Genomic DNA, 13,061 nt, shown 5'->3' with positions numbered 1-13,061 from the left:
AAGCTGGAAAACCTAGAAGAAATGGACAACTTCCTAGAAAAATATAACCTTCCAAGACTGACCCAGAAAGAAACAGAAACTCTAAACAAACCAACTACCAGCAATGAAATTGAAGCGGTAATCAAAAAACTACCCAAGAGCAAAACCCCCGGGCCCAATGGATTTACCTTGGAATTTTATCAGACATACAGAGAAGATAAAATACCCATTCTCCTTAAAGTTTTCCAAAAAATAGAAGAGGAGGGAATACTCCCAAACTCATTCTATGAAGCCAACATCACCCTAATACCAAAACCAGGCAAAGACCCCACCAAAAAAGAAAACTACAGACCAATATCCCTGATGAACGTAGATGCAAAAGTACTCAACAAAATATTAGCAAACCAAATTAAAAAATATATCAAAAAGATCGTACACCATGACCAAGTGGGATTCATCCCAGGGATGCAAGGATGGTACAACATTCGAAAATCCATCAACATCATCCAGCACATCAACAAAAAGAAGTTCAAAAACCACATGATCATCTCCATAGATGCTGAAAAAGCATTCGACAAAATTCAACATCCATTCATGATAAAAACCCACAACACACAGGGTATAGAGGGCAAGTACCTCAACATAATCAAGGCCATATATGATAAACACACAGCCAAGATCATACTGAACAGCGAGAAGCTGAAAGCTTTTCCTCTGAGATCAGGAAAAAGACAGGGATGCCCACTCTCCCCACTGTTATTTAACATAGTACTGGAGGTCCTAGCCATGGCATTTCGACAAAACAAAGAAATACAAGGAATCCAGATTGGTAAAGAAGAAGTTAAACTGTCACTATTTGCAGACAGATGACATGATGTTGTACATAAAAAACCATAAAGACTCCACTCCAAAACTAATAGAACTGATATTGGAATACAGCAAAGTTGCAGGATACAAAATTAACAGAAATCTGTGGCTTTCCTATATACTAAAAATGAACTAATAGGAAGAGAAATCAGGAAGACAATTCCGTTCACAATCGCATCAAAAAGAATAAAATACCTAGAAATAAACCTAACCAAGGAAGTGAAAGACCTATACCCTGAAAACTATAAGACACTCAAGAGAAATTAAAGAGGTCATAAACAAATGGAAACTCATCCCATGCTCCTGGCTAGGAAGAATTAATATTGTCAAAATGGCCATCTTGCCCAAAACAATATAGATTTGATGCAATCCCTATCAAATTACCAACAGCATTCTTCAATGAACTGGAACAAATAGTTCAAAAATTCAAATGGAACCACCAAAGACCCCGAATAGCCAAAGCAATCCTGAGAAGGATGAATAAAGTGGGGGGGGATGTCACTCCCCAACTTCAAGCTCTACTACAAAGCCACAGTAATCAAGACAATTTGGTACTGGCACAAGAAGAGAGCCACAGACCAATGGAACAGAATAGAGACTCCAAACATTAACCCAAACATATATGGTCAATTAATATATGATAAGGGAGGCATGGACATACAATGGGGAAATGACAGTCTCTTCAACAGATGGTGCTGGCAAAACTGGACAGCTACATGTAAGAGAATGAAACTGGATCACTGTCTAACCCCATACACAAATGTAAATTCGAAATGGATCAAAGACCTGTATGTAAGTCATGAACCATAAAACTCTTAGAAAAAAACATAGGCAAAAATCTCTTAGACATAAACATGAGTGACCTCCTCTTGAACAGATCTCCCTGGGCAAGGGAATCAAAAGCAAAAATGAACAGGTGGAACTCTATCAAGCTGAAAAGCTTCTGTATAGCAAAGTACACCATCAATAGAACAAAATGGTATCCTACAGTATTGGAGAATATATTCATAAATGACAGATCCGATAAAGGGTTGACATCCAAAATACATAAAGAGCTCACAGACCTCAACAAACAAAAAGCAAATAATCCAATTAAAAAATGGGCAGAGGAGTTGAATAGACAGTTCTCTAAAGAAGAAATTCACATGGTCAACAGACACATGAAAGATGCTCCACATCGCTTGTCATCAGAGAAATGCAAATTAAGACCACAATGAGATATCACCTCACACCAGTAAGGATCACTACCATCCAAAAGACAAACAACAACAAAAGTTGGTGAGGTTGTAGAGAAAGAGGAACCCTCCCACACTGCTGGTGGGAATCTAAATTAGTTCAACCATTGTGGAAAGAGGTATGGATGTTCCTCAAAATGCTCAAAATAGAAATACCATTTGACCCAGGAATTCCACTTCTAGGAATTTATCCTAAGAATGCAGCAGCCCAGTTTGAAAAAGACATATGCTCCCCTATGTTTATTGCAGCACTAATTACAATAGACAAGAAATGGAAACAACCTAAATGTCCATCAGTAGATGAATGGATATAGAAGATGTGGTACATATACACAATGGAATATTATTCAGCCCTAAGAAGAAAACAAATCCTACCATTTGCAACAACATGGATGGAGCTAGAGGGTATTATGCTCAGTGAAATAAGCCAGGCGGAGAAAGACAAGTACCAAATGATTTCACTCATATGTGCAGTATAAGAACAAAGAAAAACTGAAGGAACAAAACAACAGCAGAATCACAGAACCCAAGAATGGTCTAACAGTTACCAAAGGGAAAGGGACTGGGGAGGATGGGTGGGAAGGGAGGGATAAGGGTGGGGAAAAAGAAAAGGGGCATTACGAATAGCATGTATAGTGTTGGTGGGGAGTACGGGGAGGGATGTGCAACACAGAGAAGACAGGTGGTGATTATACAGTATCTTGCTACACTGATGGACAGTCACTATAGTGGAGTATTTTGGGGGGACTTGGTGAGGGGGGGAGCCTGGTAAACATAGTGTTCTTCATGTAATTGTAGATTAATGATACCAAAATTAAAAAAAAATGATACCTGGATATCCCATGACCCAGTCAAGTTGACACATGAAAGAAAGGAACAATCATAAATCTGTTTACTGTCAACATGACACCCATATACAATTCCCTAAATCATATTTAATCTCCATATAAAAACAGTAGCAAGGTCATAAATTGCCTTACATTAAACAGCTATGCTGAATACAATTGAAAATGAACTAAAGCCCTCCACAAAGGAGGAGGTAAATTTCTTGAGTGATATTTACTCTTCTCCTTGATATCTGGTATCTTAAATGCTATGGAATCAAATTAACAATTTAAAGTAACAGAAAAATGCTGAGGAAATTACTGTCCTCATTTCAGTAACAGATCATATAGTAATAGCTACCACCTATAATTACCTCCTTCCACTACCCATTTCTTGTTCCCTTTGCCTTCACCAAGCATCTCAGCTGGTCACTGATTTTCACCTGTTAAGGTAATCCAAAATTTCATTCCTGAAGAATTTCAACCATTATAAATCCTGCCTGGACTGGCTTCTTGAAATTTTCTATTGACCTTATACAGGGAAGGATATACTAAGAGATGCATTAGGTAATAAGTATTAAACACACTTATCCTCACTTCTGCTGTGGAACTTTAGTCCTAATTTCCCCATTAGAGTCAGCATTGATCACACCACACAACACAGCAACCCCCTTTGACTGATGATTCAAAGGTATGTAGAGGCCAAAGGGACTGAGTGACGGTCTGAACTTGCAGCTCACTGGAACCATTACTGTGTGCCCTGATGGGAGCATTCCTCCTGGCTCTAAGACCTAGGAATCAGAGCATAAAATCAAGGGAACACGAAGCAAAAATTATGCTAGTGGGTTGCGAGGGGCAATTGTGACCACTGCTGCTCCTATTTTCACCACTCTATTCCTGGTTATGGGAGAAAGATTACCATATTTAATATTCTGATTCTGAAAATACACAATCTCTTGGCACCCTTACCCTAGCCTTATAAGGAAGTTCCATCTAATTCTGCTGTAAATGAGTCTTCAAGAAGGCATTCCACCTTCATATCAAACAAGTTGCTTCAGAATGATGGGGAACAAGGTACAACCAGTGAATTCTATGATCATGAGTGCATTGCTGCACTTCTTTTGCTGTGAAGTGTGTTCCTTGATCAGGAGCAACATTGTGGGTAACACTAAGACAGCAGATAAAGAATTCTATTGAGTTCAAGGCGATCATTTTGGCAGACCGACTGATATAAGGGAAGGCAAATCTATGTAGAGTGAATATTTACACCAGTATAAACAAAACACATCCCTTATATGATGGAAAATGTCCAGTGTACTCAACTTGCCACAAGGTAGCTAGGTGATCACTCTGAAAGGTGATATCTGAGGGACTCAGTGTTATCTGCTCCTGGAGCATTAAGCACTCAGAAATGGCCATAGCCAAGATGTCCTTAGTAAATGGAAGCTCATGTTGTGAGTACATACATCAACTCCTTTGCTACCACTTGACCACTTTGTTCAAGAGCCGGTAACAGAAATAGCTGGAGAAAGCAGATGACAGGTATCAAGGAATAGCCCATTCTATAGATTCAATTCTTTAAATTTTACTCTACTTAGCTCACACTTTGTTGATCACTCTCAGGGGTCACAAATATCTAGATGGTTTTTGCCCATTCAGGGAGATCCATCATGTACCTCTACAAATCATGTTGTAATCAACTTTCTGATTATATTTCTTCACAGTCCCTGAACACGCAGTCAACTCATTGGCCATACCCCATGAATGGTAAAAAACCACACATCTGGCTATTTCTTCTCTAAACACAGGGGCATATCTAAAGGCACTGCTTGAAGTTCTCGAGATACAACCATGACCTGCTGAAAGAGAATCTGCATTTGAAGAAAGTCTCAGGAGATTCACATGGGTTAAAGTTTGAGAAGCACGGATCTGAGCCACATCTCACCATGGTCCTTGTCTTTGTTTGCACTTTGCCCTCCCCTGACCTTTGCCTAGTAAGGCTTCTCATCAGTTTTCATCTTAAAGTGGGGAGTGAGGTGCAGGTCTGGGATGTGAGCTGCAGTTTGCATGAGGAGGACAAGTTTATTTAGGGTCGGTGCCTGAGGGGAATCTAGAACTTTGGCCTCATTAGAATCATAAATGATTAGCTCAGATGAGACCATACTAACTGAAGCAACTGAGCTTCAAAATATACAGATAAATTGAAGTTTGCATAAACACATCAGAAGTGCCATCTGACAGGGAAAACAGATGCATGAAGTGCAATTTCAATTGTTAAAATTAGCACTGTCTACAAGACTTGATGTTTACGACTTTTGAGTCTGTAACGCCCTGTGGGACACCCTGGACTTCTCATACATGTCCAAGTCCACAATACCCAGAAGAACAGCTGAACTTTGTCCTGAAGGGAATCCTTGGGTGCTATTAGGGGAATTTTAGTTCTGCTCTCCTTCCTTTTCTGGCAAAAACTCACTGTGTACAGCAGGCTGACTCTTGGATCCAAACAAATTTATATAAACAACATTTATCTGATTTTTGCAAATGAAGCCTCCAAAATGAATCAGTGTGCAAAGAATTGCTGTGTATGCTATCATCATTCCACTGCTATCATACGTTTTTATGCTTGGAAAGCCTAATTCTTTAAAAGGATCTCTGCAATTTTGTACAAGATAGGGTAAGAGAAAAATGATTATGTGACATTCTTTATTCTTTATATAAAAAGTTAAGAGACTGTACAATTTATAATGATTTCAAAGAGATTCAAAAGATGCCAAAAGGAAGTAAACTGTAAAATAATTAATGATTACTTGTATATCTTATTTTTGTGACTAGTTCTGGATAAGCAAAATACCTGTAACACTGAATTGTTCCCCTTAACAATGATTTATTATCTTTCTAAAATAACTATAATAACTATGGAAGACAAGTCATGGTGACTAGAATGTTAAAAGTTTAAACTGGATTTAAATACTAGGTCATATGTTTCCAGTGTAAGAAATACTTTTGGTTATTCTGAATTAAAAGATACAGTCTTTTTAATATATCATATCTGTGATTAAACTTTTAAGGCAAATCACTTCCATATGAGCTCTTCTGTCCTTTCTTCTGTTTCTGAAGGTAATTTCGTTGAGCATTTTGAACACATATGTAGTAGGAAATTTTCAGAACCTGTCCCTCCACTAAAGATGTTCTTTCCAGCATTATGACTTCATAAGTACCCACACACAAATTGAATTTGTGAATATTCAATTATTAAGTGATTTAGGAATGTGTAGAAGGAAGCATATTCCAAACAAAAATATATGTAACAACTGGAATCATTGGCACTGGTTATTTATATCCTCTATATTCAGTTCCAATCTTTGGCTCAATTTTATTCTGCTAAGAAAACTGGTGTACATAAAGTGCTTTCAGTATAAACCAGCAGAATCTAGTGAAAGGCATTATATGAGTTAGACTAGATCAAATCTAGGTCAAAACCAGATCCCATCCCCTGACAGTAGATGTAAGGGGGATGGGAGAGTCAGTTGCAGGCTCCTTTGACTCCTAGAGTGAGTGGTAGCCCTTGCCTGATACCAAGACTATTGTGGTGGGAAGACAATCAGTTTTTATTTATCTGTGACATGTATCTCTTTGTAACCTCTTCAATAAACTTCCTAAAGTTTCTTTCAATGACTTCCATTTTTTTAACCTGATGTACACTTTCAAAAGGACACGTATCTATAAGTATGCCTTCTGCTTCCCCTCTGACCCCCAAGTCATATTTTCTATTGAGCTCTAGTAGACTCACACTGCTAAGCTCTCTCACCTGGATGTCCAGAGGAAGCCTTCTCCATAAACTTGCAGGGCATCTAAGGTTTCAAACTCAATTTTGAATAACCATCTACCTAGTTAACCAAGTGTCTCCTTTGTACTTCACTAACCACCTCCTTACATCTGTCACCAAGTCTTAGTGGTTCCGTGTTTTAATTTATTTTCATCTCTTTCTTTGTCTTCCTCACCACTCGCAAATCATGTCATCCATACACTCAGACGTTCACATGCATTTGAATCAGCAGGAAGGCATTTAAAAAATGCCCACTGAATCATTTTTGACCCACTGAATAGACATCTACAGTAATGCTTCGCTATCTATATTTTGTACACAAAGAAACCCAGAGAATTCTGATGCGTAATCTGGTTTGGGAACCAACGGACAATAATAAGAACTGCCTAAATGGAATTCCTGACTCTAGTTTCCCAACCACCCTCTGCAGTATATTTTCTATACTAAAATATTTAATCTAAAAAATACCTTTTGATGATATTCTTTGTTTTAAGAGTTTTGGGGACATGCTTATTTTCTGAACAATAAGGTTCAAGGTACTTCACATGGCATTCAATTCATTTCATAATATTTCAAACTTTTTTCTCTAGGCCCACATCCATATACCAGACTCAGAATTTTGTAATACATTCAAATATCCATTTTTGCTCATGTTCAGAATGTCTTTCCTTTTTTCTAAATCTGTTCATTCTGTAAGTTCTTTGTAGTGAAACAATTGCATTTTCCTTTACTTCAACTCCCAAACTAATTTCAACATATGTAGTTGCAGTCAATAATTTTAAGGGCATTGTGATTAGTGTTTGGCTCTATTTCAATTTTTTTCTTAGAGTTTTCTTTTTATGATATCTTTGTGAATGGTCTTTGTACATTTACTTAATTTCTTTTCAGGGACCATCCAATAAAGACATGGATACTGAAAATGCAACCCTGCTGACAGAGATTGTTCTCACAGGACTTATATATCAACCAGAGTGGCAAATTCCTCTGTTTCTCTTGTTCTTGGTGATATATCTCATCACCGTTGTGGGGAACATTGGTCTGGTTACTCTCATTTGGAATGACTCTCGACTTCACATCCCCATGTACTTGTTCCTTGGTTGTTTAGCATTTGTGGATACGTCACTCTCATCCACAGTGACCCCCAAAATGCTGGTCAGCTTCTTCGCCAAGAGTAAGATGATATCTTTTTCTGAATGCTTGACACAACTTTTTTCCTTTTTAGTCACTGCCACCACAGAATGTTTTCTCTTGGCAAGTATGGCATATGATCGTTATGTGGCCATATGCAACCCTTTACTTTATCCAATGGTTATGACCAATAGACGATGTATCCAGCTGTTAGTGTTATCATTTGTAGGTGGTCTTCTTCATGCTGTAATTCATATAGGGTTTTTATTCAGATTAACCTTCTCCAGTTATAGCATAATACACCACTTTTACTGTGACATCATGCCACTGTTTCAGATTTCTTGTAATGACTCTTCTTTTAATGTCCTCGTGATTTTTATTTTTTCTGGTTCAATTCAGGTATTCACCATTCTGATTCTTCTTGTCTCTTACACACTAGTGCTTCTTACAATCTTAAAAAAGAAGTCTGTACAAGGCCTAAAGAAAGCCTTCTCCACCTGTGGAGCTCATCTCTTATCTGTCTGTTTATACTATGGCCCCCTTCTCTTCATGTATGTGCGGCCTGGATCTACACAATCAGATGATCAAGATATGGTGGACTCTCTATTTTACACGGTCATAATTCCTTTGTTAAATCCATTTATCTATAGCCTGAGAAATAAGAAAGTCACAGACTCACTGACAAAAATGTTAAAGAGAAATGCATAGTTGTCAGGGTAATATCTGTTCTCACTTCTTAAAGCAGTCAAAAATTGCACAGATTTGAAGTTGCTACGTGTTGCTTAATGTTCAGAGATTTTTCCGTTACAATTTTCCTAAGATTTTAATGACTTAACATGTTAGTACCTAATACCCTCTGAAATATTTGCATATGTTACTAAAGAACATACAAGGATTTTTAATCAAGCATTCATATCAAACTAAAATAGAGCAGAAAACGATAGGAAAACATCTTACATGATTGTATTCTTCAATGTGGTTTTATACACACAATTATTAAGAGGAAAAATAATGCTGGATCTCTGAAAAGTAGATGAGTATGGTCCGTTTGATAAAATGAAACTGTAAACCTGAAGACTCATATCACATTGAACCCCATGGTGGACGCAGGTTTATGTTTGATCAGATACAGATCCCAGGAATTCTGCTAGCCATCGGTTCTTTCATTCCACTGTAGTTGGGACGTCGTGAGTGACTTTCACTTCTTGTGGGGATTCACCCCTCACATCACATGGAGAGATACACGGAATGGGAGAGTAATGAGGAAAACTTGAGAAGGGAGTTAAGATAGTAGGGCGATGCCAAACTGTAGGAGATGCTCTCAGCTCTGTGTGCTCCTATGAGGAGCTAGAAGTGGGTTGCCCCTCACAGTCTGTGATGCATTACAAGCTCCTTTCTAGCTGTTTGTATGCTGTTGGGTAATCTGAAAGGATTCACTAACTCAGAAAGCTAAGTGGTTAAAATGGAGAACCATGTTGTGATGGGCATTGAGAAGACGAGGCAAGAGCAAAATAGAAGGGAACTGCTCTCAGTCTTCCTCAAGTAAAAAGAAAATGAACCTAGTAAGATAAAGAAATCAATATGTATGGATGAATGGAAGGTTTTTTTTGACAATTAGGTGCTTTAAGTGTATATTACCAGTTGTGAAATAGTGTTCAGGTGATGTGATGTCATAGTGTCCAGTGGGTGGCTGGGAAAGACACAGAAAAGAGGTAGCATTTGGTTGCTGTGCTCTGATAGTCTTTCAAAGTTGGCTTTCCTCACATTTCACACTATATAAGAAAAGTAAGTAACCTCTGTTCAGGTTCATCTCTGCCCTACCTTTCTCAGCACTGAAATGTCATACATGTTCCTACAGATAGCACTCAGGCCCTCCCCTCAAAACTGCCTGACTGTGTTCTGCAAAACTCTAGTTACTTATACCTTCCATCTTGCTGATATTCTCTTACTTTCCAAACACTTATGTTAGATTATTCTTCATAAGCAGGACTCTATTTCAGTAACTGTTAAAAGGCTGTCATTGCTATGTAATGTATATATCTAGAAATATATACATATGCATATCATTATTTCTCCTGGTGTACACTGAGTTTATATGATAAATTAGGTACATATATATATACATATGTCTCTATATATGCAGAGTATGTGATACATAAATACATCTATTTATTTCACCCTGCATTCATTACTTCTGTTATTACTTGATGTACTTTCAAATAAAACGCTGCTTTAACTCTGAAGTCTTCCTCTACAATTCGCCTACGATTCTACCCTGTGTCATACACAAACTCCGTTACTGGAGGCCTTGGGGACACACCTCTCTCTCGCAGGTGTATGCGTTTGCTCACACAGGTCTCTCTCCCGCTCAACTGCCCCATCTTCAGTTACAATTGAAATGGTATCATTTTTCCAGGACTCTCTCAAATATTACAAATAATATTTGTATCTCTCCAATGATATATCAAAAGTTCTGTGATGCATTTCCAGGTTGCCTTGAAGAAGACTAGAATGTTTACTCATTTCAAACTTTTACTGGTTTCTATATCCTCCTTTGGCCACATAGTCCTTCTGTAATACTTATTTTGGTCTATAAACTCTTTCAGATTACAATTTAAAAGTCTTTCTATATTTTATAGCTGGCAGCATAGTGGCTTGCAAACATGGTCCTAAATAAGTACTCATGAGATCTTTGTGAAATTAAAATGGTTTGACAGCACAAATACACACAGTGCAGTAATAGCACATCACTCTTTTTCAGTCTTGTAAGAAGCCCAGGGAGATTACTGAGCCTGCATGCCAGCTCAGCTCCCCTCCCTAAATGTCTTTCCTAACAATCACCAAGCATCATACACTAAAAGAAACTTGTTCTTAATCTTCTTATCTCCAGATTAGTTCCTTGGATAGAGCATGACAAAATATCAGGGTGAAGCTCCTTAATTAGATGTTTGGTTTAAAGACACAAACCATGTAAGTATTTAAAAAATATATTTATGTTTCTGGAGGTGGAGGTCACAAGATTAGATGAGGTCATCTACCCTCTTTTCTTTCCCTGAGGCATTCCCCCAAACCCCAGGGAAAGGAATGGATAGAACAGATAGATCAAAGTCCAGAGGTTTTTTCTCTTTCAACACAGAAAACTCATGTTATTCTATATGTCCATAGTTTGTTTATTCTTGCTGATGTATAATATTTCTATTTTCTAATATTTCCTGTTAACTACCTAGAGTTTGTTAGATCTATTCAGTGTGGAGTGTGACATCAAGCTGTGAGTAGTATGAGTATGTGAGCATGGTCTGGTAGCTGTCAAGTCATTGTTTAAGTTGAGGAAGTATACAGTAGACTGTTGGGGACTTTCGTACTCAGACAGGCTCACATCCTTGTCTTGTGCACAACGTCTGGTCTATACATTCCTCTGTGCTGGCTTCATCTTCAGTAGAATCCCAACTATTTTATACCTTCCAGAAATCACCGAAATCTTGTGTTCATTGATGTAATCCCACACTCATTTTCTGTTATTTATGCATGTATCTGTTTTGTACATTATTTATCATATTAGTGGCATGCTGGGAAAGAGGTAAAGTATACACCTGAGCAAACCCCACATTTTAGATGAGATCTTCTCATTCTTTCAAAAAAGAATCTATGAAATTACATATGTATCATTTAGTGGGTATTTAGATATAAAAGATGATATCACAAAGTTAAATTCACCTAGTTGTCTGGAACATTGCTGATGTGGGGATAAACCATTCCTTGGAAATAAAAATAATATACACGAAACACTCTTTATTATAAATGTGTATTGCTTTCTTAACCTGGAAACTTAATAGTTCCTCTCTTTTTATATGTTGTGTGTGTGTGTGTATATATACATACTTCCTTTCCCATTATCTTTTATACACAACTGCTCAGAAGATTGCTGACTGTGAAGTAAGTATTTAAAAATATCTTGGACTGTGTTCAAAGAAACAACATAATTGGTTTACGGCAAAGGAAACAAACACCAATCAATACTATCTCAAAATCTGGCTCTGGGCAAGCTGGGCAAAATCTTATCAAATACATCTACTAGGCATATGTCAGAATCTCTCTGGTGCCAGCTTCCACTTTGCTGTTCTTTGAAAGAGTGGTTTTCAAACTATAGTGGGCATGAGGATCACCTGGACAGCTTGTCAACATATTGAAAGGCTCCATCATTAGAGTTTCTGGTTGCGTGGCTATGGGACAAGCAGTACCGTATATCATAACTGATTCTGAAAAGGCACAGCGTCTTGAGGTCCTCACGAGGAATATCCATCTAGTTCTGCTGTAAATGAGTCTTCAAGAAGGCATTCCACCTTCTTCTCAAACAAGTTGCTTCGGAATGGTGAGGAATGGTATAACCAGTGAATTCTATGATTGCAAGTCCATTGCTGCACTTCTTTTGCTATGAAGTGTGTTCTTTGATTAATACTTTGGATAGCACTAAGACAGCAGATAAGGAAATCTGTTAATTGTTAATTCCCAGATGATCACTATGGAAGGACACTGACCTCAGGGAAGGCAAAACTGTATCTAGAGTTAGTATTTATTCCAGTATGAACAAAGCACTTCCCCTCTGTGATGGAAACTGTCCAGTGTACTCAGCTTGCCATGAGGTATCTGGGTGATCACTCCATGAATGGTGATATCTGAGGAACTCAGTGTTTTCTGCTCCTGGAACAATAAACACTCAGAAATGGACATAGCCAAGTTGTCCTTAGTAAACAGAAGTCCATGTTGCAAGCATATATATCACCTATTCACTGCCACCTGGCCACTTTGTTCATGACCCCATTAGCTGATGAGAGAAATGGCTGGTGAAAGCAGCTGACAGGTGTCCAGGAAAAGCCCCTCCTGTTAATTTGATTACTTAAATTTTACTCTACTTAGGTCACTCTTTGGTGGTCATTCTCAGGAGACAGAAATATCTTCAATTTTTTCCCATTCAGAGAGATCCATTGTGTACCTCTACAAATCATATTATAGTCAATTTTCTAGTTACATTTCTTCACAGTCCCTGACCACCCAGCCAACTCATTGGCCATATCCCATGAATTGGTAAATAATCACACAGCTGGCCATTTGTTCTTCTAGATATTCACTATATTCACATGACGTGCTGAAAGAGAATCTGCATTTGAAGAAAGTCTCAGGAGATTCACAGGGGTTAAAGTTTGA

The 13,061-nt window shown here is 37.9% G+C and overlaps 1 protein-coding gene across 1 annotated transcript; it reads left to right on the top strand.

Annotated features, from left to right (window-relative positions):
• The first annotated feature begins 5,260 nt into the window (after positions 1-5,260).
• Positions 5,261-11,620, top strand: LOC118968974 (olfactory receptor 5H19-like). Its single transcript, XM_037001640.2, has 2 exons — positions 5,261-5,579; positions 7,620-11,620. Exon 2 carries the CDS (start codon positions 7,638-7,640, stop codon positions 8,565-8,567), a length of 930 nt encoding a protein of 309 aa, XP_036857535.2. The 5' UTR covers positions 5,261-5,579; positions 7,620-7,637; the 3' UTR covers positions 8,568-11,620.
• The last annotated feature ends 1,441 nt before the right edge of the window (positions 11,621-13,061 follow it).

The sequence above is a fragment of the Manis javanica genome, chromosome 3 (assembly GCF_040802235.1).
Source record: "Manis javanica isolate MJ-LG chromosome 3, MJ_LKY, whole genome shotgun sequence".
NCBI classification, from domain to species: Eukaryota; Metazoa; Chordata; class Mammalia; order Pholidota; family Manidae; genus Manis; species Manis javanica.
Note: the sequence above shows the minus strand (reverse complement) of the source record. Positions and strands in the feature narration are given on the sequence as shown.